We start from the raw sequence: 20,439 nt of genomic DNA on the forward strand, positions 1-20,439 counted from the left end.
TGACAAGTATCACATCTTTTACAGTAATCATAGGCATCCTTATGAATGGTAGGCCACCAATAACCTGCTAGCAGAGCCTTCCTGGCTGTAGCTTCTCCTGCAAAGTGACCTCCACATGGCTCGTCATGGCAAGCCTTCAAAACAATCCCAATCTCATTTCCTGCAACACATCTTCTGAGCACTTCATCTTTGCATTTCTTGTACAGTGCACCACCTAGGAGGGTGTATGGGGCTGATTCTAGCATAAGCTTCTTCCTCTCCCGACTAGAAATGCCAGGAGGATACTGTTGGGTTGCCAGCAGATTGGCAATGTCTGCATACCAAGGAGTGACAGTTTCTACCAAGAATAGGGAAGCATCAGGGAGGTCTGGATCATCCTGCTCCTCATCTGCAGTTTGTGGGATACACGACAGATGATCAGCCAAAACATGGGAACGACCAGGCTTAGTAATCACCTCAAAGTCGAACTCCTGGAATAAAAGAAGCCATCTCATCATTCGTCCTTTCACATCTGCTTTGTTCATCAGGAAGGACAGGGCCTCATGATCCACATAAAATTTAAAGTGGGTGGATAGGAGGTAATGGCGAAACTTCTCTAGGGCAAACACCATTGCCAAGCACTCCAGCTCTGTCACTGTATAGTTCCGTTCCCTATCAGTGACTTTTCGGCTTGCGTAATAGATCGGTTGATCCAACTTCGAGGCACCATTTTGGCATAGGACTACGCCTAAGCCTTCAATTGATGCATCAGTGTGTACATAGAACTCTTTCATCCAATTAGGAGGTTGCAGAATGGGTGCCTCTATCAGACACTACTTCAAAGTATGGAAGGCTTTGTCACATTCTTCCGTCCAAGTAAACTCTGCATCTTTCCTCAGAAGCTTGTGCAAGGAAGTTGCCTTTGTCGCAAAATGGGCTATAAACCTTCTCTAGTAACCCACATGGCCTAGGAACCCCCTCAACTGTTTGAGGTTGGTGGGTACTGTCAGAGCTGCGATCTTTTCAATCTTTGCAGGGTCCGTTGATATCCCTTGTGCAGAGACAATGTGGCCCAACAAGACTCCAGAAGAGACTCCAAAGATGCATTTATCGGGGTTAAGGGAAATCCCATACTCCCGGCATCGGTCAAAGCATTGTTCCAGGTGTTCCCAGTGTTCACGGATCAAACTATAGACACAGAAGTCATCCAGATATACCTCAATAAAGTCGTGCAGATGATTCTGAAATGCAGCCATCATGACTCGTTGGAAAGTAGCAGGGGCATTGCAAAGCCCAAATGGCATCACTCGATAAGCGTAGGTCCCCCATTCTGTGGTGAAGGTTGTTTTGGACTGGTCTTCTTCTGCGATTTGGACTTGGTTGTATCTGCTGAATCCATCCAGAAGGGAATAAAGCTCATGTCCTGCCACTGTGTCCAACAGTTGGTCTGTGAAAGGGATAAGAAAGTGATCCTTCTTTGTCTTGAAATTAAGCTTTCAGAAATCTATACATGTTCGCAATTTGCCATTCTTCTTGGGTACAACCACGATGGGTGAAACCCATTCACTATTTGCCACTGGATAGATGAACTCGGCTTCCAGAAGCTTCAGCAGCTCCGCTTTCACCAATGTGGAATAATTCGGGTTCTTTCGCCTCTGTCGTTGCCGTACTGGCTTGGCATCAGGCTCCAAGTCAATATGATGTTGACATATTGTGGGATCAATCCCCTTTAGGTCTTTGTAGGACCATGCAAACACGTCCAAATTTTATTTCAACAAGTTGTACAAGGTTGACAACTCCTCTTCTGGGAGGCTGCTATCCACCTTCAAGTGGCGTTCAGTGCCTTCAGCATCCACAAAAGTTAACTGCCTTTCACCTTCTACTTCACGGATGAAGGTCCCACGGACTGCTTCTGGATACAGATCCGACTCCTTCAAGGGAGTGGTGTCCTCTTTTGATGTCCCACTAGAACCAACTTCTTTTGGTGGAGACTTAGGTTGCTCCTTAAGATGTTGAAATGGGATTAGAGCCGTCTCGGATTTGATTTCAAGATTAATTACCTCTTGACTTAAAGACTCCTCTTCTGAAGATGACACATCCAGGAACGTCACATAACAGGGACCCTCTGATGCCTGTTGGGTTTGTGGAATAAGTGCTTGTTGGCACGGTACATCATTATCATCTTTCTTCGGCAAAGATGGGTTAGGATGGCATGAGCCACTACTAAAAGACGGCTTGTTTTTCTTAATCCATTCCTTATAAAGGTTTTGCATATAAGAATATCCATTTACCAGACCAAATGGTACCATCGCCATTCTGTCCCATAGCATGAGCTCATCTGCTTCTGATGCTTCTGGAACTTCTTCCTCAAATGTATCCTCTTCAGGTGGGATAGACTCTTCCGTTTCACTTTCATAATCTTCTTCGTCCATATCATATCCATCCTCTTCTGTCTCTGTCTCTGCTTCTGCTTCTACTTCTGCTTCTGCCTCTGTTTCTGCTTCTGTCTCTGTAGGAGCTCTGTAACAGAAGAACAGATTCTCTGTTTCATCTTCTGCCTCTGTCTCGGCTTCTACTATGGCCATGTAACAGGGAGAGCAGTACATCCATGCTTCTATCTCACTGTCAGAAGTAATTTCAGAAGTCATTCCCGGTTCAGGCAGGAAGTATTCACCCATTGATAATGGCTTTGCATCTTTTGGAAGTCGGCTTACAGTATCCACTGTTAAGGAATATGCCACTGTTTTCTTGGAAAGGATCTGTTTGACAGCATCTTCGTCTGCTGACGTTCCATCTGTAGCCTCATTAGGGGAGTCAGAAGATAATTCCAAGGAGGTGGATCCATGTCCTTTTTGAGAACCATACAGTTTCAGCACCACTTTATTGGGTCCTCTACCCAAGGTCAAGGTTCCTTTAAACCAATCCGTCCTTGCTCGGGCTTCAAAAAGCCATGGTCTGCCCAGTAACAGAGGATAGGATGTACCATAAGAGTTTGGCTTCACCACCAGATAGGTTAGCCAATAATCTTTTCCAGCCACTGTAGTCTTCACATATGGGAGAATGCCCAAAGGCTTGATTCTACTCTGATCCGCCAGTCTGATAAGCCATTGGGTTGGTTGCACACCTTGTAAGCCTAGATCCTTCATTGTAACATCTGTCATAATGTTCACTGATGAACCTCCATCAATCAGTGCATTTGCAATAAAGCAACCTTCAATCCACATGCCAGTCTCTAGAGTACCCGGATCTAGGAAAGCATTAGCCACATCCACTTCTTTTACAGGCTCTGGAGCCTTGTTGGACTTTGTTGCTGTTGAGGGAGCAATCCTTAAACCACGTCTTTTTGTCAGTATACTTTTGAACCTTTTTCGGCAACTGGGAGACAACATCAATAATTGTCGGAATGTGAGGTTTGGTTTAAAGGTATCTAGATCTCTGACCAGATCGTATTCCTTAATAGGATCCATTGGCTTCTCTAACCGGTTAGGGAATGGGGCAACACCCATTTTCATTTTCCCTCTTTCTTCCAACAGAGGCATCATGGGAACTTCTTTTGTCACTTGTGGCACTTCCTCCTCTTCTGTCTCCTGGACCTCCGGTCATGTCTCTGTAACTCTCTGTAACTCTCTGTGGCACTGTAGGGCTCTGTACGGCACTGTTAGGCTCTGTTCTGTTTTGTTCTTCTGGTGGAAGATTGAACTTCACTGTTCTTGCAGGAGGGTTATTTTCTTTCTGGACAGGTGGTTCCTTCTGCTTTGCACGCGTGATGGCAGCAACTTCCAATTCCACTAAATTGAAGGTAGGCTCTTGAGCTTTGGCCGGACTATCAGTAGCACTGTTTTTCACTGGGACTGGGCTTGGACAGTCCTTTGCAATGTGGCCTTCTCCTTTGCATCGACTACATAAGGGCTTGTAATCCACTGACCTTCGAGGATTTGGACAATTTGGTGAGATGTGTCCCTTTTCTCCACATCTGTAACACTCCGCTTCTAATCTCTGACTACCGCCAGACTGTCTTCCTCTGTAACTTTGGGAGGGAAATCTTCTGGGTCCGAAATTAGGACCAAACTCTCTAGACTTGGGTCCAATATCCTGTGTTGTCATTTTGGATTCCAGCAAGTTGAATCTTGCGTCTTCTTCCTTCCTTCTCCTATCATGCATCTCCTTCAGAGAGCAAATGTCCTCTGTATGGTTCTTCCGCAAACAGTAGGAACAAAAAGCTCCAGGAATGGTTGATTTTCGTGTACATTCAGTGGCTAAATGGCCTGCTTGATGACACTTACAACACCAAGTATTTGACCGCATCACATCTTTTCCTGCTCCTGCAACATTGGATAGGCTAGCGGTATTCACTTTCAACGTCTGTAGTTGTTCTGTAATCACATCCATCAACTCCTTTTTTATGTTGACAACTGAGTTGGATAAGTAATCCTTCAAGCTTTCTCCTCCAGACGTACTGGCAGTAGGGTTTTGAGGAGTCTCTGTAATCACTGCATAAAAGGGTTGGGCTGGTACAGAGGGGTCTTTGTTCTGGTTCTGATTCAGAGCTCTTGTTTGAACTGTTGGCTGTTGGCTCCAGTTGGTATGATTCCACTGTTGCTGCTGATTTGGCATTGAGGAAATTGGTTGGGACCATTGTTGTTGTGATTGAACCACCATTTGAGGCATGGATTGTGGCCACTATGGATTTGGTGCACTGTACTGTGATACTGGGAGCATCTGTTGGTAAGGGTAGGGAACTGTCCCTGGGACTGCATTTGGTGGATACATCATTCCTGGCATCAAAGGAGGTAGGACTCCTCTTCCTGTATTCATCGCTAATCTAGCTTCAACTTCATCGTACAGTCTTGCACCTTCTGTTGCAGCTTGCAGGGTGGCTGGTCTTTGCAGCTCCACAAACTTACGGACTTCTGGTTGTAATCCTCTGAGAAACACCCCCTTCTGAATGCCATCATCTAGATTATGGTTAGTCCATCTCTTCAGGATGGATTCCATTCGTGAGACATAGGCTTCTACTCTTTCTCCAGAGGATTGACTTAGGTTCATAAATTCCTCTCTCATCCGCTCTTCAAAACCTTCACGCCTGAATTTAGTGAGGAATGCAAACTTCAGGTCATCCCATGTGCCAAAAGTTCCTGCTGCTTCTCTCTCATACCACTGAAACGCTGCGCCCTTGAAAGTGGCGGGAAATATTGCTAACCAATGCTCAGGGGTTCTGGCATTGTTAGCCACACATGCTACCATAAATTCTGCTACATGAAGATCGGGGTCTTCATTGTACTCTCCCTTAAAAACTGGCAATGGGACTACATTCGCTGGCCTGTCATCAATATTTCCAGGACGGATCTGGCTTGGAAGTGGACCTCCAGCAGGAGGAGGAAGGGCTTGATGTGCCATTGGGATTTCTGTAAAGAGTTCCGCAAGGGCGTCAAAGGCGGCTTCTGCTGCGAGCGAGCGAGCGGCTCTGATTTTTGCTTTCTCTCTTCTCACGTACCTCTGGACTCGTTCTAACGCTTGCCTCTTTATTGCGTCATTCATGAGGGGGTTGGCTCCACTAGGTTGTTAGTGCTCCACAGAGAGTTAACAAAAGGCTTCAGTCTCTGGAGGATTCTCTTGCCAACATTTCTTCTACTTCTTTCTTTTCAACATCCCTGAATTCTGCTTTCATGCCACTGCACAGAGAAAGGTATTCGGTTCTGAATGTGTCAAAATGCATACGTCTGAGCATTGTGGTGGTGCCATCATCATAGTAATGCCAACTTCTGATGGTTTCAACAGTGTATGTTGTGAAAAACACTCTGTCTACCAACTTCCAGTGGGTTGCTAATTGAACAAACAGAAGATTATCAGTACACCAAGCATCCCATGTATCTTGCTGTTGAGCATCCACGAACAAATTCCAACTCTTTTCCTTCTTGTCTTTGTGAATCTCTACAGACCAAGACTCATGAAGCTTCTTCACAATCTCCCACTTGATGTTGTCTGAAAACTTTTCAATGAATGTCAAATCTTCCATGGATGGTCATTCTCTCTGTTTCTGCTCTTCAGTTTGTTCCCAAACAGTTTACCACCAAGATGCAAGTTTGTGCTGCTTCAATAGGAAGAGGAAATTGTCCACAACATAGAGCATGCATCATGATGGTGATGTGTTTCCGTCATTGTGGGATGAACTTTTTGTGAAAAGTGGCTTTGATTATTAAAAATTTCAACTCTTTAGTGGAAGAAAGAACTTTACAAACATCCATTGAATTCTTCTCTTCTTGGCAATGCCATTTCCTTCATTTTCAGCCTCTTCTGATGCTTGTTGATGGCAAGATTCCCCGGCTGCGCACCAAAAACATAGAGCCCTAAAAGGAACACCAAGGAAAAGAGAATTCTCTTGCAAAAAAATCTATCTTGTAACATCAACAAGCTTGTTTATCATGTTTCATATGATCACAATAAAGAAAAGAACACCATGCACAACAAATCTTCATACAGCATCATGTAGATCTCCCACGGTTTTGATAGAATCAACCATATTTTTCAACATCTTCACAAAATCCATCAATAGAACAAAGAAAGCAAAGGAATACACCATCTTTGAATTGAAATATATCACATAGTATTCATCTTTAATATCTTCATAGTCTTCTCTCTCAATTTCTCATATACAATCACTCTGTTTGAGTAGAATTGGCTATCTCTAGCTCTCTCTCTCTCACTCCATCAATAATACATCATATCCTCACTACAATCTCTCAAAAATCACTCTCAATAATCCCTCTTAGATCGTGGATATCCCTCCCAAGAGGTATGTCTAATATGAAGAGTCACCAGAGCCACTACAGTGTCCTTTCATAGCTCACTACTGTCACTTCACTCTAGTCTTCTCTTGAGTCTTCAGCAGCTACTTCTTTCAACTCTTTTACACTTGTATTCACCTCTTTCCAAGGCTAGAAAACTTTCCCAAGCTACACTTCTCATCCATCAGAACACATACAGAAGCATACAGAACAGTCACAGAAAAGTACCAGAACAGCTACAATACAGAACAAAACAAAACAGAACAGAAGCTTTACAGAAGACCTACAGAAGGTTACAGAAGGTTATCAAAACCACATAACTCATACTTAAACCATTCCAAACTCTCAAAAACTATTCAATAAACTTTCACAAGATCTCATTATTCATCAATCAATACTCCATCCCTCCTTACAGAAGATAATCAGAACAAAACAGACCAAAACAGAGCAAAACAAAAGGTATACAAAACCAATCAAAACATCACAGAACCACTAACAAACATCATAAACTTCCAAAACACAATCAATATCATCCAAAACACTCTCAAACCACTTTCAAATCAATCAATCATCTCATAAAATCAACCCTTCAGCTCTCAAAAACAACAAAAATCAGCCAAAAAACAAGTCATTTCAACACTCAACATTGTCCAATTCAAAGAGCATTGAATAGCCAACAAGACAAACAATAATAACTAAGGAGACATCCCTTGACAAAGGGTTCACACTAGAGCAACCACTTTAGCTATGTTCCCATTAAGCATTGCATACTACTCTATCAAAGCAAAACATATCAATGAGGAATACCCTTTTACACCCAAAGCTCAACATTACTTGGCAAAAACAAAAAAAATCCAACATCATCAAAAGCTTTATCAACATACGATTGAATCATAACAATCTTCTAAGCAAATGCTTCAACGTAGTCAATTTCAATTGAACATTTAGGATGTGCAAAATGTTTTGTTTCTTGATGAAACCATATTGCCTTAGGTGAATCAACTTTGAAAAAAAAGCATTCTAAAACATGTTGATAAATATTAGAGGATTTCATACAACGATCTCACGACGAAAATGGACCTCTACTACAAAGCCAGATCAAAAAAAAAAAAAAAACCTTGATAATCAAGGCAATGCAATCTCCCAAACATTTAACCCATTCTCCAAACTTAGTGACAGATCCAGTAAGTGTGTCCCATTAGCTCTTTAACACAAGCTGAGAATAATTCAATTAGCAAGACATTCTATTCGAGGCTCTTCTTATGTGGAAAATAAGACAATACCAACTCCACCTCTGCATCAGTGATATTAACATACATATAGATAATACTAACTAGACCTCCACATCAGCAATGTTATTATCATGTCAACAATGTAATGAATTAAGTAGCGATTGCAAAATCCATCAAAATGTTTGGTGAGTCGAACAAAAGATATGAACATACAAATGAAGAGTAGATACAGTTGAGGAAGGTCACCATAGAGACTCAATGAACATGGCCCCATGAGGATCCTGCCACTCGTCCATTTTAACGAGTATACATACATTAGTTTGCAATTATTATTAAAAATGCATCCAATCAGGCCACCCATACTGTCTATTACATTGTTGACCTTGAAGAGCTCTGACTTTGCATGTCAATGACTCAACTAAGTGTCCCAAGTCATTAAAAGCATCCCCAACTTGCTTCAACATCAAAGAGTAAGCCAACAAAGATTGCAAGTATTACAATTTAGCTGTGTGAAAATAGCATGTTGTACCCCGATTCTTGAGACTAGATACAGTGTTGAAATATAATGCACACACACACACACACACACTCTCTCTCTCTCTCTCTCTCTCTCTCTCTCTCTCTCGTTTATTCCTTACGATAGGTATGTTTCCATTGAAGTGTGTATCTTTTGGTTCCCAAAGTGGTAGTGGCTCAGTGTTTAAAACTCGGATTACAAACACAAAGAACTTGTATTTCCACTGCTGTGTATTTTTATTGCCTTTACTCAACTAGCATGGCTCTTTTTTGAGGATCAAGGGTGTCCAAGGTGACAGACCAAAAATCAGGAAAATCATGGCATGTACCACAACAAAAAAAGAAACATCTTTGTTTTAGTTCAGTCCACACCAGCTCACACAAATCTGAGGGCCACACACCATAAAATAGTAAATGCCCATGTGAGGGCAACAAGCCAATATATATCTGAAACTTACAACACTTGCAAGGCCCCAGGAATTACAAATACATGTAAATAGCATGCACTGTTAGTCTCTTAAGACCCCATGAAGTGGGAAATAATTGGCACAACAAAAGAATGAGTTGCATACTATAAGGAGCCCTCAACAAAAACTTAACGAGGTGCTCCTGTTTTGTCCAGCTGGGATGTTATGTTTTCAAAGTACTAATCTCCTTCAAAGCCAACAAGTTGCGAAAAGGTGTGAGCCTCAAAACACCCCTATTTTGTAGTATTGTTGGCATCACTGTTGGTATGGTACGTACCAATGCCTATGTGGTAGTGTTTATAAAGAATGTGCCTACAACTTAAGAACCTTAAGAACTGAGAAGCAAATATCATTCCTGTCGTCATCTAGCTTCAAGTTATTTGCCCTCAATAGTTTTGAGGAATTTAAGAATTTAAGGCACCTTTTTACATACTTGTGCCCACCAGAAGAGCAACCAGTAAGTTGACATAGATGTGTCCAAACCATCAACCTCATTTAGTCTGATCTAAAGCCTCCACCAGGTCATTAAAATCAAGCACACACCAGTCGGACTGTGCTGCAACAGAGGCACGAAACTGCACTCCACCAAAGCAAATGAAGATGTCTGCTCCTCCAGGTTTGCGAGCCTTGCAACAAATCAATGGATCACCTTAGCTCTATGATATATAGATCATGAACAAGCTGTCTTGGCTATGCTGAGAAAATACATTCTTCACAAATGTAAATACATTTCAGTTAATCATCAATGCACCAGAGCACACACATCACTAGTATCTCAAAACCAAGAAATACATGACAATGCACATGAACTACAACTAAAGGCATTTCGAGAAACAGATAAAAATTAATCAAACTTGACTTTCACCTCAAGATCTGTAGCTCCATCTCCAATCATAACCAATCTTTTGTAGCCAAAATTCTGAGCAGATTCAAAATTACAGATTATTCGTGCTGAGCCCAAACAGATGTCAAATAGTAATATCCAAAATGTGTTACAAGACCTGCTTAATTTGTGCAATAGCTGCAGCTTTTCCACCGCTTCTTGATGTTGGTTCTGTAGCATCAAAGCCTGCATATCTGCCACCACCATCAAAGAGTAGCTTGTTTGCGAAAATCCTGTTCTCAGGGATCTGTAATCTTTTCGCTACCGGCTTCAGAAATCCAGAAACCATAAATGAAACATGGTTAGTTACATATTCAAAACCAGCAAAGTGCAATTTATTTTAAAAGCTAAGATTGCAATAATATACTTCTCACTAGCTACACATGAAAGATGGAAGACATCAAGAGAGTATTCATCAAAATAGATAGAGAGAGAATGCACCATTCACACACTTCTAGCCCAGATCAATACAAAGGCCCACCCTTTAAGACATAGTTTGTTAGTATATATACAAATAAAACCTCAAACTGTTACAAATAAGATCAAAACCATTTTGTACTAAAGTATACAGCATAAGACAGTAAACAAAGCTTTGTAGAAAATGATAGGTTCAATTAAATGTCCACAACACTCATAGTAGAATAGCAGAAATTAGATCTAAGCAACTAGATACGCTCTAGCAAGTCAAAGTTTCAGACATCTCATATATTGAATAACTTACAGCTATTATTTCACGAAAACCTCCTGAAATGAGATAAATGTCTTTGCCTCTGGATTGAAGCTCTTTAAAAAGCTCTTCAATGCCAGGAGTAATCCTGGAAAGGGAAAGGAAAAAATCGTTTAGCACAAACAATAATGCAGTTCTATTTTTTGCAAATGATCTTTATGGTTGATTTTGAAAAGCAATAAAACAATAGCGAGTAACAATGGCCTACCCTATTCAATCCAAAACCTGAAGAAACAAATGAGAAGCATGAGAAAAGTCCTTAGATCCACAAAATGAGCTTGTAGATGGCACAGAGGAAGTCACAAACAATAGAGACTGCATGTGTTGGGAACAAGATAAAGTGCCGACTGGTATAATAGGAACAAGTAATGTATGAGGCCTCTTTCAATCATCTTGCATGCCTCCTTCAACGAGCAACTAATGAAAAAAGAAATAAAACAGTCACAAAGAACCACAATCATCTTGACAGCACCACAAGCTGAGATATCCACCAAGGTGGGGGTGTGGACAGCAATGGTGGAGGGCCAAGGCTGATAGTGTGATGAGGTAATGATGAAGAATGAATAAGAGAGTAAGTGTGGAGTGGAGTAAATAATGGATGAATGCCCATGCCCTATTTATAGGCATGAGTCATTGAAATCTCTAGGGTGGTACCCACTAAAGTGTCTAGTGCGGTGCCCCAACACTCTCGGGTGACGCTAAGACACTAACTAATGATACAAATAAAGCCTTTTTGGGTTGTAAATGAAAACCAAAATAGGAATTAAGATAATGAAATGAACTTAATGGATATGTTACTCGACACCCCCTCTCAAGCCTAAAAAGTTACCCTAAGAGGTGAGAGAGAGAGAGAGAGAGAGAGAGAGAGAGAGAGAAGATCTGCCTTGTAATCCCAAAGTTCCACCTGTAAGGTAACCTGTAGTGAAGAATAGTCCACATGATGAGCTGATAGTACCCAATACTCAACCTCGAGAGAGAAGCCACAACTCCCAAGTCTCCATGGTGGAAGGAATTCTAAGGCCTAGTCACCAAGTCATGGCTGAAACATCCAAGGCCCCAAACTAGGAACTTGTAGATCTTGAGTATCAATGCAAATCAATGGGGTGAGATGGCATGGAGATGTCAATCACCCCAAGAAGGTAAAGGGAGTATGAAGAACCGCAAGATGAGTAGGGACCCCCACTAAAGCTAGAGAAATGGGAGGGACCCCCACTGAAGCTAAAAAAATGGGAGCCGCCTTTAAGAAGAAAGATGAATCCCCCTCTGAATCTCCCCTTTGAGAGAGAGAGAGGGAATCTAGAAACTCATGGATCACAAGCTCCACAATGTCTATTGACAAAGGAAATGCCACCAACGGTCCTGAATAAGGTATCTAGGGCTCCAATGGAAGAAAAGCTAGACAACTCCTAGAGGTGGTCTCTCCAACCTGAGCAAAAGAAGGAGTGGAGGGAGGGGTATCACACAAATAGCACATTGCAGTGTTCTCCAAGGGGGCTTATTGCCTTGTGGCATCTTAGTGCCTCTATTTGCTCACAAGGGCTTAGTGCACATTAGATGTGTCTAATTGCCTTGAGCATTAAATTTTGATAGCTCATGCAAAATGATCTCTGTGGCTCAGAATGGTGAGGTGGCACAAGAAGTGCCGGGGACCAGATGCATATATTCCACTGGGGTAGAGAGCAAAGGTCGATGATAATTTTCATGTTGGAAATGGGAGGGGAGGAGAGAGAGAGAGAGAGAACACAAGACAATGAGCAAGAGTGGGCAGCAATGAAAGTGCTAGAATGATAGAATGAAAGTACGATAGGTCTTAAGTAAGTTAGACCTATCCCTAACTCAACTAGAGTTCATTTAACTCTAGAACTAACTCTAGAAGTGATGACACAACTTATTAATGTAGTGTTTACACTACAAACCAACTAACTAAAACATTGGGCACTACCTATAGAAATGGCAAATTCTAATACGCCTCCCCTTGCAGTGCCAATGTGGTACAAGTACAAGAAGATCAATTTGTGAGTGTGTAATAGAAGAGAAACGCAAAGAGAGAGAGAGAGAGAGAGAGAGAGAGAGAAAGAGGAAGCAAAAGATGAAGGAAGAATATTGCACTGACTGAAGAAGAATGCGAATACAATGGAGATGGACTTATCAGTCCTTGCATGCAGCCCAAAGCATCAATGAGGACACCAAATCAGGCTGATGACGATGTCAACGAGTGTGCACCTACAAAGTGAAGACTGAAGATTGAAGCGTGTGTGTGTCTACCAAGTGGGGGTGCAGCTATAAATAGCAAAAGCACCAAAAAACTAGCCAACCTAATCTTGAAGAGGCCATAAATGCTGGCCGACTAGTATTAAATACCCAAAAAATAGGGGAGACCTCAAAAAAATCCCAAATGACAATGACAATATCCAATACGTGTAGGCAAACTAGAAAGTAAAAACTAGCCTAGGAATGCACATAAGAAGCCAACAAATAAAGAAAATGCACCTAAACTTCCAAAGCTCCTATGTCTCCATCAAACTTTGACAAGACCTCACAACCAAGAGATGACAGAGACTTTTTTATTTTGCAGCACAGCTATACTTCCAAGCTTCTCTCAAAGTTTGGTATGGCTAATTGTCAATCTATTTCTTATCCCATAGACCCAAAGTCCAAGCTTTTGGCAATTGAAGCTCCTCTTACAAATGCCACCCATTATAGATGCAGAGCTATACTTCCGAGCTTCTCTCAAAGTTTGGTATGGCCAACCTATTTCTTATCTCATGGACCCAAAGTCCAAGCTTTTGGCAGTTGAGCTCCCCTTACAAATGCCACCCATTATAGGTGTCTTGTTGGTTCCGTCATCTGGCTTATTCACACTCAATCGGATGTTTCTTTTGTTGTGGCTTTGTTGTCTTCCTTCATGAAAACTACTACTCAAGAGCATTGGAGAGCAGTCTTGAGCATTCTTCATTATTTACAAGGACTCGATCCTATGGGATCATGTATGAAGAGGGGGTTACTCTCTTTGGTTGGAGTGATTCTGACTGGGCAAGTGATGTGGATTTGCGTCAATCCACTATATGTTATGCCTTCTTCCTTGGATCAGAACTTATCTCGTGGAGTAGCAAGAAGCAACCTACTATGGCTCTTTCTTCTACAAAGGCATAGTATCATGCATTATGTTCTATAGTTACAGAGACGGTTTGGCTTCACTACATGTTGGCAAAGATTGGCTTTCCTTAGCTTGGACCTACAAAGCTACGCGCGGACAATCAAAGTGCTTTAACTCTGGCAAAGAACCTTATGTTTCATACTCGCACGAAACACATCAAGGTTCTATCTCAGTCTACAGTCCACAGAGGACAACACACTTGATCTCTTCACGAAGCCTTTGCCCCAAACTTCTATGCTTCATCACATGAGATTATTGGATATTCAAACACTCCCAGGATTTGAGAGGGGATATTAGCCTGCTTATGCTAGTCTTGTCATTCTCTCACCGGAGAGTCAAAGTATTGGAATGTGCATCTTCAAAGAAAAGATTGAAGATTGAAGAGTATGTGTGTCTGCCAAGTGGGGGGTGCAACTATAAATAGCAAAAGCACCACAAAATTGGCCAACCTGATCTTGAAGAGGCCATAATGCTGGTCACTAAAGAAAAATGATGGAAAAAACAAGGGAGACCCCGAAAAAAACCTACATGACAATGACAGTGTCCAACAAGTGTAGACAGACTATGAAAAGCAAAAACTATCCTCAGAATGCACACAAAAAACCAACAAATAAAGAAAATACACCTAAACTACTAGAGCTCCTATGTCTTTGTCAGACTCTGAATGGGAGCTAACATCCAAGAGATGACAAACTGACAAGACTAACATAAAACTAACATAAGCACACTAACACAATTACCAAAGGGTAGCAAGTTTACGAACTCTGGAAAAGCCTTAAACTTCTCACAAGGAAGAATTTTGGTGAAAATATATGCAACACTCTCCTATGTAGAGAAATACATCAAACTGATCTCTCCTGCATAGCATCTCTCTTTGACATAATGGGCAATGTACCTCGATGTGTTTTGTACAAGCATGAAACACAAGATTCCTTGCCACTGCGGTAGCACTTTGACTATCAAAAAGAATGGATGTATGACCCTCCAAAAAATATGTAGATCAGCCAACAATCTACGTGGTCATACATATTCCACTATTGTGGTGAAGGCTACCCTGCACTCAGTCTCACAATACGAGGTAGCCATTATGGGTTGTTTCTTACTTAGCCATGAAATGCATGAGCAGCCCAAAAAGAAACAGTATCCAATAGTAGACTACCTAGTGTCTAAATTACCAGCCCAATCTCAATCATCATAAGCATGTAGATGCAAGTCTTCCCCCTAGAAATAATAATGCATGTAACTAAATACCTTGTAAATATCTAAAGATCCACTTAGCAACTTACCAATATATGGTCCGTGAGCTGTGCATATAGCTACTCACCTGAGATACTACATGCTAAATGTCAAGGCATGTATTGCAAAGATAAACAAGACAACAAACACCTTGGCTGTAAATTACAACATCAAACCTCTCTTCACCATCATGCATAGACAGCATTAAGCCCGGCTTCCATAGGAGTGCACCTAGATTTGCACTCTTACGTATTAGATCTATGTAATAGCTTATCCACATTCTATGGCTGTGACATGATGATACCATGCTGATTTTGGGTGAACTGAATCCCCAAATAATAGTGTAAGCATCCCATATCTAACATAGCAAATGCATTTTTTAATTCAACCTTGAAATCTACAATTTTTCTCACTATAGGCCCAATGAGCAACATGTCATCTATATAGAGAGTGATAATCAAGGAGTCCTCCCCGTGAAGAAATGCTCTAAATGCAAAAAGCACAAAATCAATCATACAACAAAGCATAGATTGATAAACTCAAAACACAGTTAGAGTTAGGATAACTCAGAGACAGTAAACACAATGAATAATGAAGTGAATGAATAATGAATATATAGTGTTGTGCAACAAACATACTATGCAATGAATGCTCAACCTCAAACTCTTGTATCTCTGGGATCAAGGCAAAGGTTATGACCTGTAGAGTGTCGTACTCCGAACAGATTCCGAATCACAGCAAAGGTCACCTCCGTGTGTCAAACACCAACAAACACAACCAAGAAAGGCTGGATCTAATGTAGATGGCAGTGCAAGATAGAGAAATACTAGAAATGCAAGTACCTAAGAAGAGAAAGTCTCAATGATAGCTGTTAGATGCAAACGTAGCAGACAAAGGTGAGAGAATGTTAGGGTGGCAGCCAGAAACTAAAAACGCATCATTCACAAGATAGAGAAGATCAAGGCGACAGTTCTAGGCTGATGGCGACATCACCAAAGCTAAGATCAACATCAAACACAGCAACAAACTGTAGGCAACAGCTCCAAGGTACCAGGCGATAGCTACAAACAAGAGGCGAAGATTATTTCCATGAGAGTGCGATTTTTCCTTTCAACAACTCCATTTTGCTAAACTAACAATGGCTTGATACGTAATGCCACGATCCAACAAATATGTCTCAAATGCAAGAGACATCTACTCCCCCCATCTATCTGTAAAGTGTCTACACTTTTAAACCACAAGCTTTGCCACAAGATGTTTAAAATGCATGAATACATCAAACTTAGACTTCAGCCCATACACCCATATATACCTCGAGTAATCATCAATAAATGAAACAAAATAAAGGTGACCCCCAAGTGCACATGTCCTCATGGGACCACAAACATCAGAGTGAATAAGCTGCATTTTTTGGACAGCACGCACTGCACCATCCTCTTTTAAAGCAAACCTTTGCATCTTGTCCAAAATACATCCCTTGCATGCATGAGGAGATGGAGTCTCCACTAGAGGCAATGCATCTACCATATGACACCTCTGAAGGGTTAGTAAACTCACAAAGCTCAAATGTCCATAATAGAATGCCAAAGCTCTGCATTATGCATAATGGACGTAAGACTAGTGACTGCTAAAGCATCATGAGACTATCTGTCATAAGTGCCTAACAAGAATAAACCCTTATACAAGGTACCAAACAACCTAAGTGCATAGTCCATCTCTCTATCTCTGACAATACATTTGTCATTCTCAAAGATAACCTAAAAGCCATGCTTATCGAAGGCAAAAATAGATAACCAGTTCTTTGTAATGCCAGGCCCAAACAATACATCAAGAAGCATGAGGTCTGAATTATCTGCAACAGTAATAGTGATTGCCCCAATGCCACACGCATCATAACTACTACTATTCGCACATGTGACATGCTTCCCAACAAGGGTTGAATGCAAAGAAGTAATAAAGCACTTCTTGGAAGTGATGTGCTTTGAAGTACTACTGTCAAAATACCATGTTTGCTGCATTTTAGTAACATTAAATGCTGAATCATCCATAGAAGAATCATAATTGCATGTGAGAAATGCATTATTCCTAGCTAGCAAGTTGGCTAAAGCATCACCATTAACTAATTTGCCGATTGATGCCTCTTGGACAACCAAACCAGAGTCTTTCTTCTTCTCCTTAGCCAATCTCTTTCAACACTCATCAATATACTAACCAGGCTTCTTGCAATAATGGCATTTTCCCTTCTTTTTAGACTTATTTGAGTCTTGGACAGCCTTGTTTGATGGCTATCCAGCATCACCCTTTAGCTAATTTTGTGCATTTTGCCTAGCTTTACCCTTGTCTTTAAACTTGGAGAGCATAGCCACATCACTTGAACGCAATGCAACATTCTTCCAAGTCTACTCCTCTTGCAACAAAAAACCTTCCAACTCCACAAAGTAAGGATTGCTGCCCCCCTCAATAACAACATCAAAGAGGTTGTGAAGACCAAGATATGACTCTGGAAGAGAGTTCAATGTGATGTTCACCAATTCAACATCCTGAATAATCTCATCAATATTGAGCAGCTGCTCACACAAATCCTATACTTAAGTAAGGTGATCCGTCATGCTATCACCCTCATCCATGTTTACATTTGCAACTCTCAAAGAAGGTAGGAGATCTTGACCTCATTGCGGGCAACAAACGTACGCTCAAGTATGTCCCATGCTGATTTTAAGGTCTTGCAAGACTAAATATGTGGAATGATGGCCCTTTTTACTGACAATGCTATCAAGGAAGCAACCTATCCTCAAGCATGACATTGAGGTGCTTGAGGTGCGAGACCTCCTGGTCGCTACAAGTCACCTATAACATAGTCCCACAAATCCTTTGCAACAAGAAGGTTGCAAACCATAAAACTTCACAACGAATAGTTGGAGCCACCAAGCTTGTCCTCCTGAGTGAGGACACCAAGGATACTGCTATTATCATTGTTTCCCTAACGTGCCATGCTGTCAAGAATTAGCTGAAATCTACAACCAAATACTTAAATGCTGAAGTATAGTGTGTGTACTCCTCAGGCTACCAAAAATCCCTCGGAATTATCACAAGTGCCAAACTATCACACAAATGCCAAAGTGTACATAATGTCACCGGAATCAACACCCCGCCACAAGAATAACAACAATGCACTGCTGTATACTACTGTAAAACACTTGCCTCATAATGAATGCCCACAAAATTACAAATTCTAGCAATTTAATGCCAATTCTCACCAAAACATCTGAATTTAATGCCAATTCTCACCAAAACATCTGAATTTTCCCAAAATTTACTGCTCAATCTGACTATAGCAGCAATTAAATGCTGATGTACACATGAGTCACTAAAGTCTCTAGGGTGGCACCGCTACTCTCGGGTGGCAACCACTGAAGTGTCTACTATGATGCCCCGGCTCTCTGAAGTGGCACTGAGACACTAACTAATGATACAAATAAAACCTTTTTGGGGTTGTAAATGGAAACCAAAATAGAAATTAAGAGTAATGAAATGAACTTAATGAATAGATTTCTCAAGAGTCAACACCTGGCCGTCGTGCAAAGCCTTCAGCAACCAATCATGCCTTGTGCTTATCAAGTGTGCCATCATTGAGATACTTGGTCATAAAGACCTACTTGACTCCAATCACCTTCCAATGAGTAAGCCAAGGCACAAGGTACCAAGTGCTATTTTGCTCAATAGACTCCAATTGCTGCTCCATGGCCTTCCATCAATGATCAAATTGAATGCCTCCTTTACAAATGTTGGCTTCCTATCATGCATGGCACGGGTCATTAAATCATAGTTAGTGCAAACAAGCTCAATGGAGTGTGTCAGATTTCTCCGAGATCGCCATGGGCCATCATACAATTGCCACTCCTCGGGAAGCCCCTCAATCCCTACATCACAGAGTGTCTCGTAAGCCCAATGAGGAGGTTGATACCCCCCCCCCCCTCGCCACTTTGCCTCTATCGAAGTCTTTGGAACATCGATCAGCATGAAATCCGGTGGTGATACAATCTCCTCATCTGATGGTGAAGCCTCAAGAGGCATAGGTGCCATAGGCACTAGCTCACATTTTGGTTCGTATGGACATCCCATGAGATGGAATTATAAATCCTATATCCCTATGACTGAGAATTGTAGCCAACAAAAACCTATCTTTTGAAAGCTAGCTCAAACTTATCCCTTTCTTCTTGGGGAGGTGAACCACCCAAATAAACCACCAATGTCAATGAAGAAACCTGACGTAGACCACTCTGGCAACATCATAAATGAAGAAGACTATCAAATATGGTAGGTCCAAAGAGGATAAATGATGGCTGATGGCTGAAGACAGCAACGCATCAGGCTGGATGCCAAAATGCAGCAGGTAGGAATGTTGCTGATGAAAAATGCAGGCTGTAATGAGAGACACAACATAGAGATTGACATGTGGCACTGTACGGATGGACACCAGCCTTGACCTGAACAATACAGCCACTAGGAAGTTCTCCAAGCAGCCACGCCACCAGCCAATATCCCCAACCACAGAGATGTGACGGCTGTGTAGAGAAGAAACAAACAGCTGCCACATGTCAGAAACACAACTAACAGCCAATAGCCCCAACCACAGATGTGACCGCTGTGTAGAGAAGGAACAAACAGCTGCCACATGTCAGAAACACAACTAACAGCAGGTAAACAGCAGCAGTGGTTTCACCTCCAGCTCATCAAAGTGTAGAGATCTCTTCAAAAAGAATCAGTCCTAGAGTCAATGAAACAAACAAAGCTCCAAGCGCACACCCTCCCATGGACTCTCTTGTTCCTATTCCCTGAACTACTCAAAATAAATATTGTGATAAGCAAAAAGAAGTAATAGTTGAGTTAAACCCTTGCGTTAAAATTTTAGCTGGGCAAAGGTTGAGATTTTTCACTTAGTACATATTTAGTACATTGAGGTTGAGGTGTCCCCTCAACTATGTGTTGAGACGTTTGAATACACTATTTTTAATGAGTAGTTTATAAATTCACGAGTGTGTTCCATCATCTGAGTAGAAAACACACAATAGGATGTAAAAATTATATGCTTGCTTGCTGCAATGCATCCACATAGCAATCATAATAAAAAGTGTAGCTGAACCACAAGAGCTTATAGACTCCAACAAAGTGCTAAATGGTTGTTTCAATACAAAAGCACATCCTCAAAGACAGACAAAATACATGATAAAGTGACAGGAAGTCCCATGACGGTAGCCCCACCATCCAATAACACAAACTTTATGTAATTACTGGCTCATGTTTTCTATTAGTGGTAAAACTTGATTCAATGCTCTGGACTGCTCAGCTTGAAAATGCAAATAGAAAACAATTAACTCCAAATACTTATGGCTCATATTCCACAAGATTTGAAGATTTTTCAAGTAATAACCAAAAGATGAAATCTTAGCAGCCTAA

The 20,439-nt window shown here is 41.3% G+C and overlaps 1 protein-coding gene across 1 annotated transcript in view; it reads right to left on the reverse strand.

Moving 5' to 3' along the window:
* Positions 1-8,819: 8,819 nt before the first annotated feature.
* PSP (3-phosphoserine phosphatase) overlaps positions 8,820-20,439 on the reverse strand; it is a 36,807-nt gene continuing 25,187 nt past the window's right edge. The window contains exons 5-8 of the mRNA XM_087690278.1: positions 10,584-10,677; positions 9,981-10,130; positions 9,845-9,898; positions 8,820-9,605 (exon numbers count right to left, since the gene is read on the reverse strand). Coding sequence (XP_087546404.1) covers positions 9,471-9,605; positions 9,845-9,898; positions 9,981-10,130; positions 10,584-10,677 — 433 coding nt within the window. The 3' untranslated portion in view covers positions 8,820-9,470. The remainder of the gene's footprint in view (positions 9,606-9,844; positions 9,899-9,980; positions 10,131-10,583; positions 10,678-20,439) is intronic.

Source organism: Lygodium microphyllum, chromosome 12, assembly GCF_053477565.2.
Source record: "Lygodium microphyllum isolate KBCC chromosome 12, Lygodium_microphyllum_v1.1.10, whole genome shotgun sequence".
Taxonomy (NCBI): Eukaryota; Viridiplantae; Streptophyta; class Polypodiopsida; order Schizaeales; family Lygodiaceae; genus Lygodium; species Lygodium microphyllum.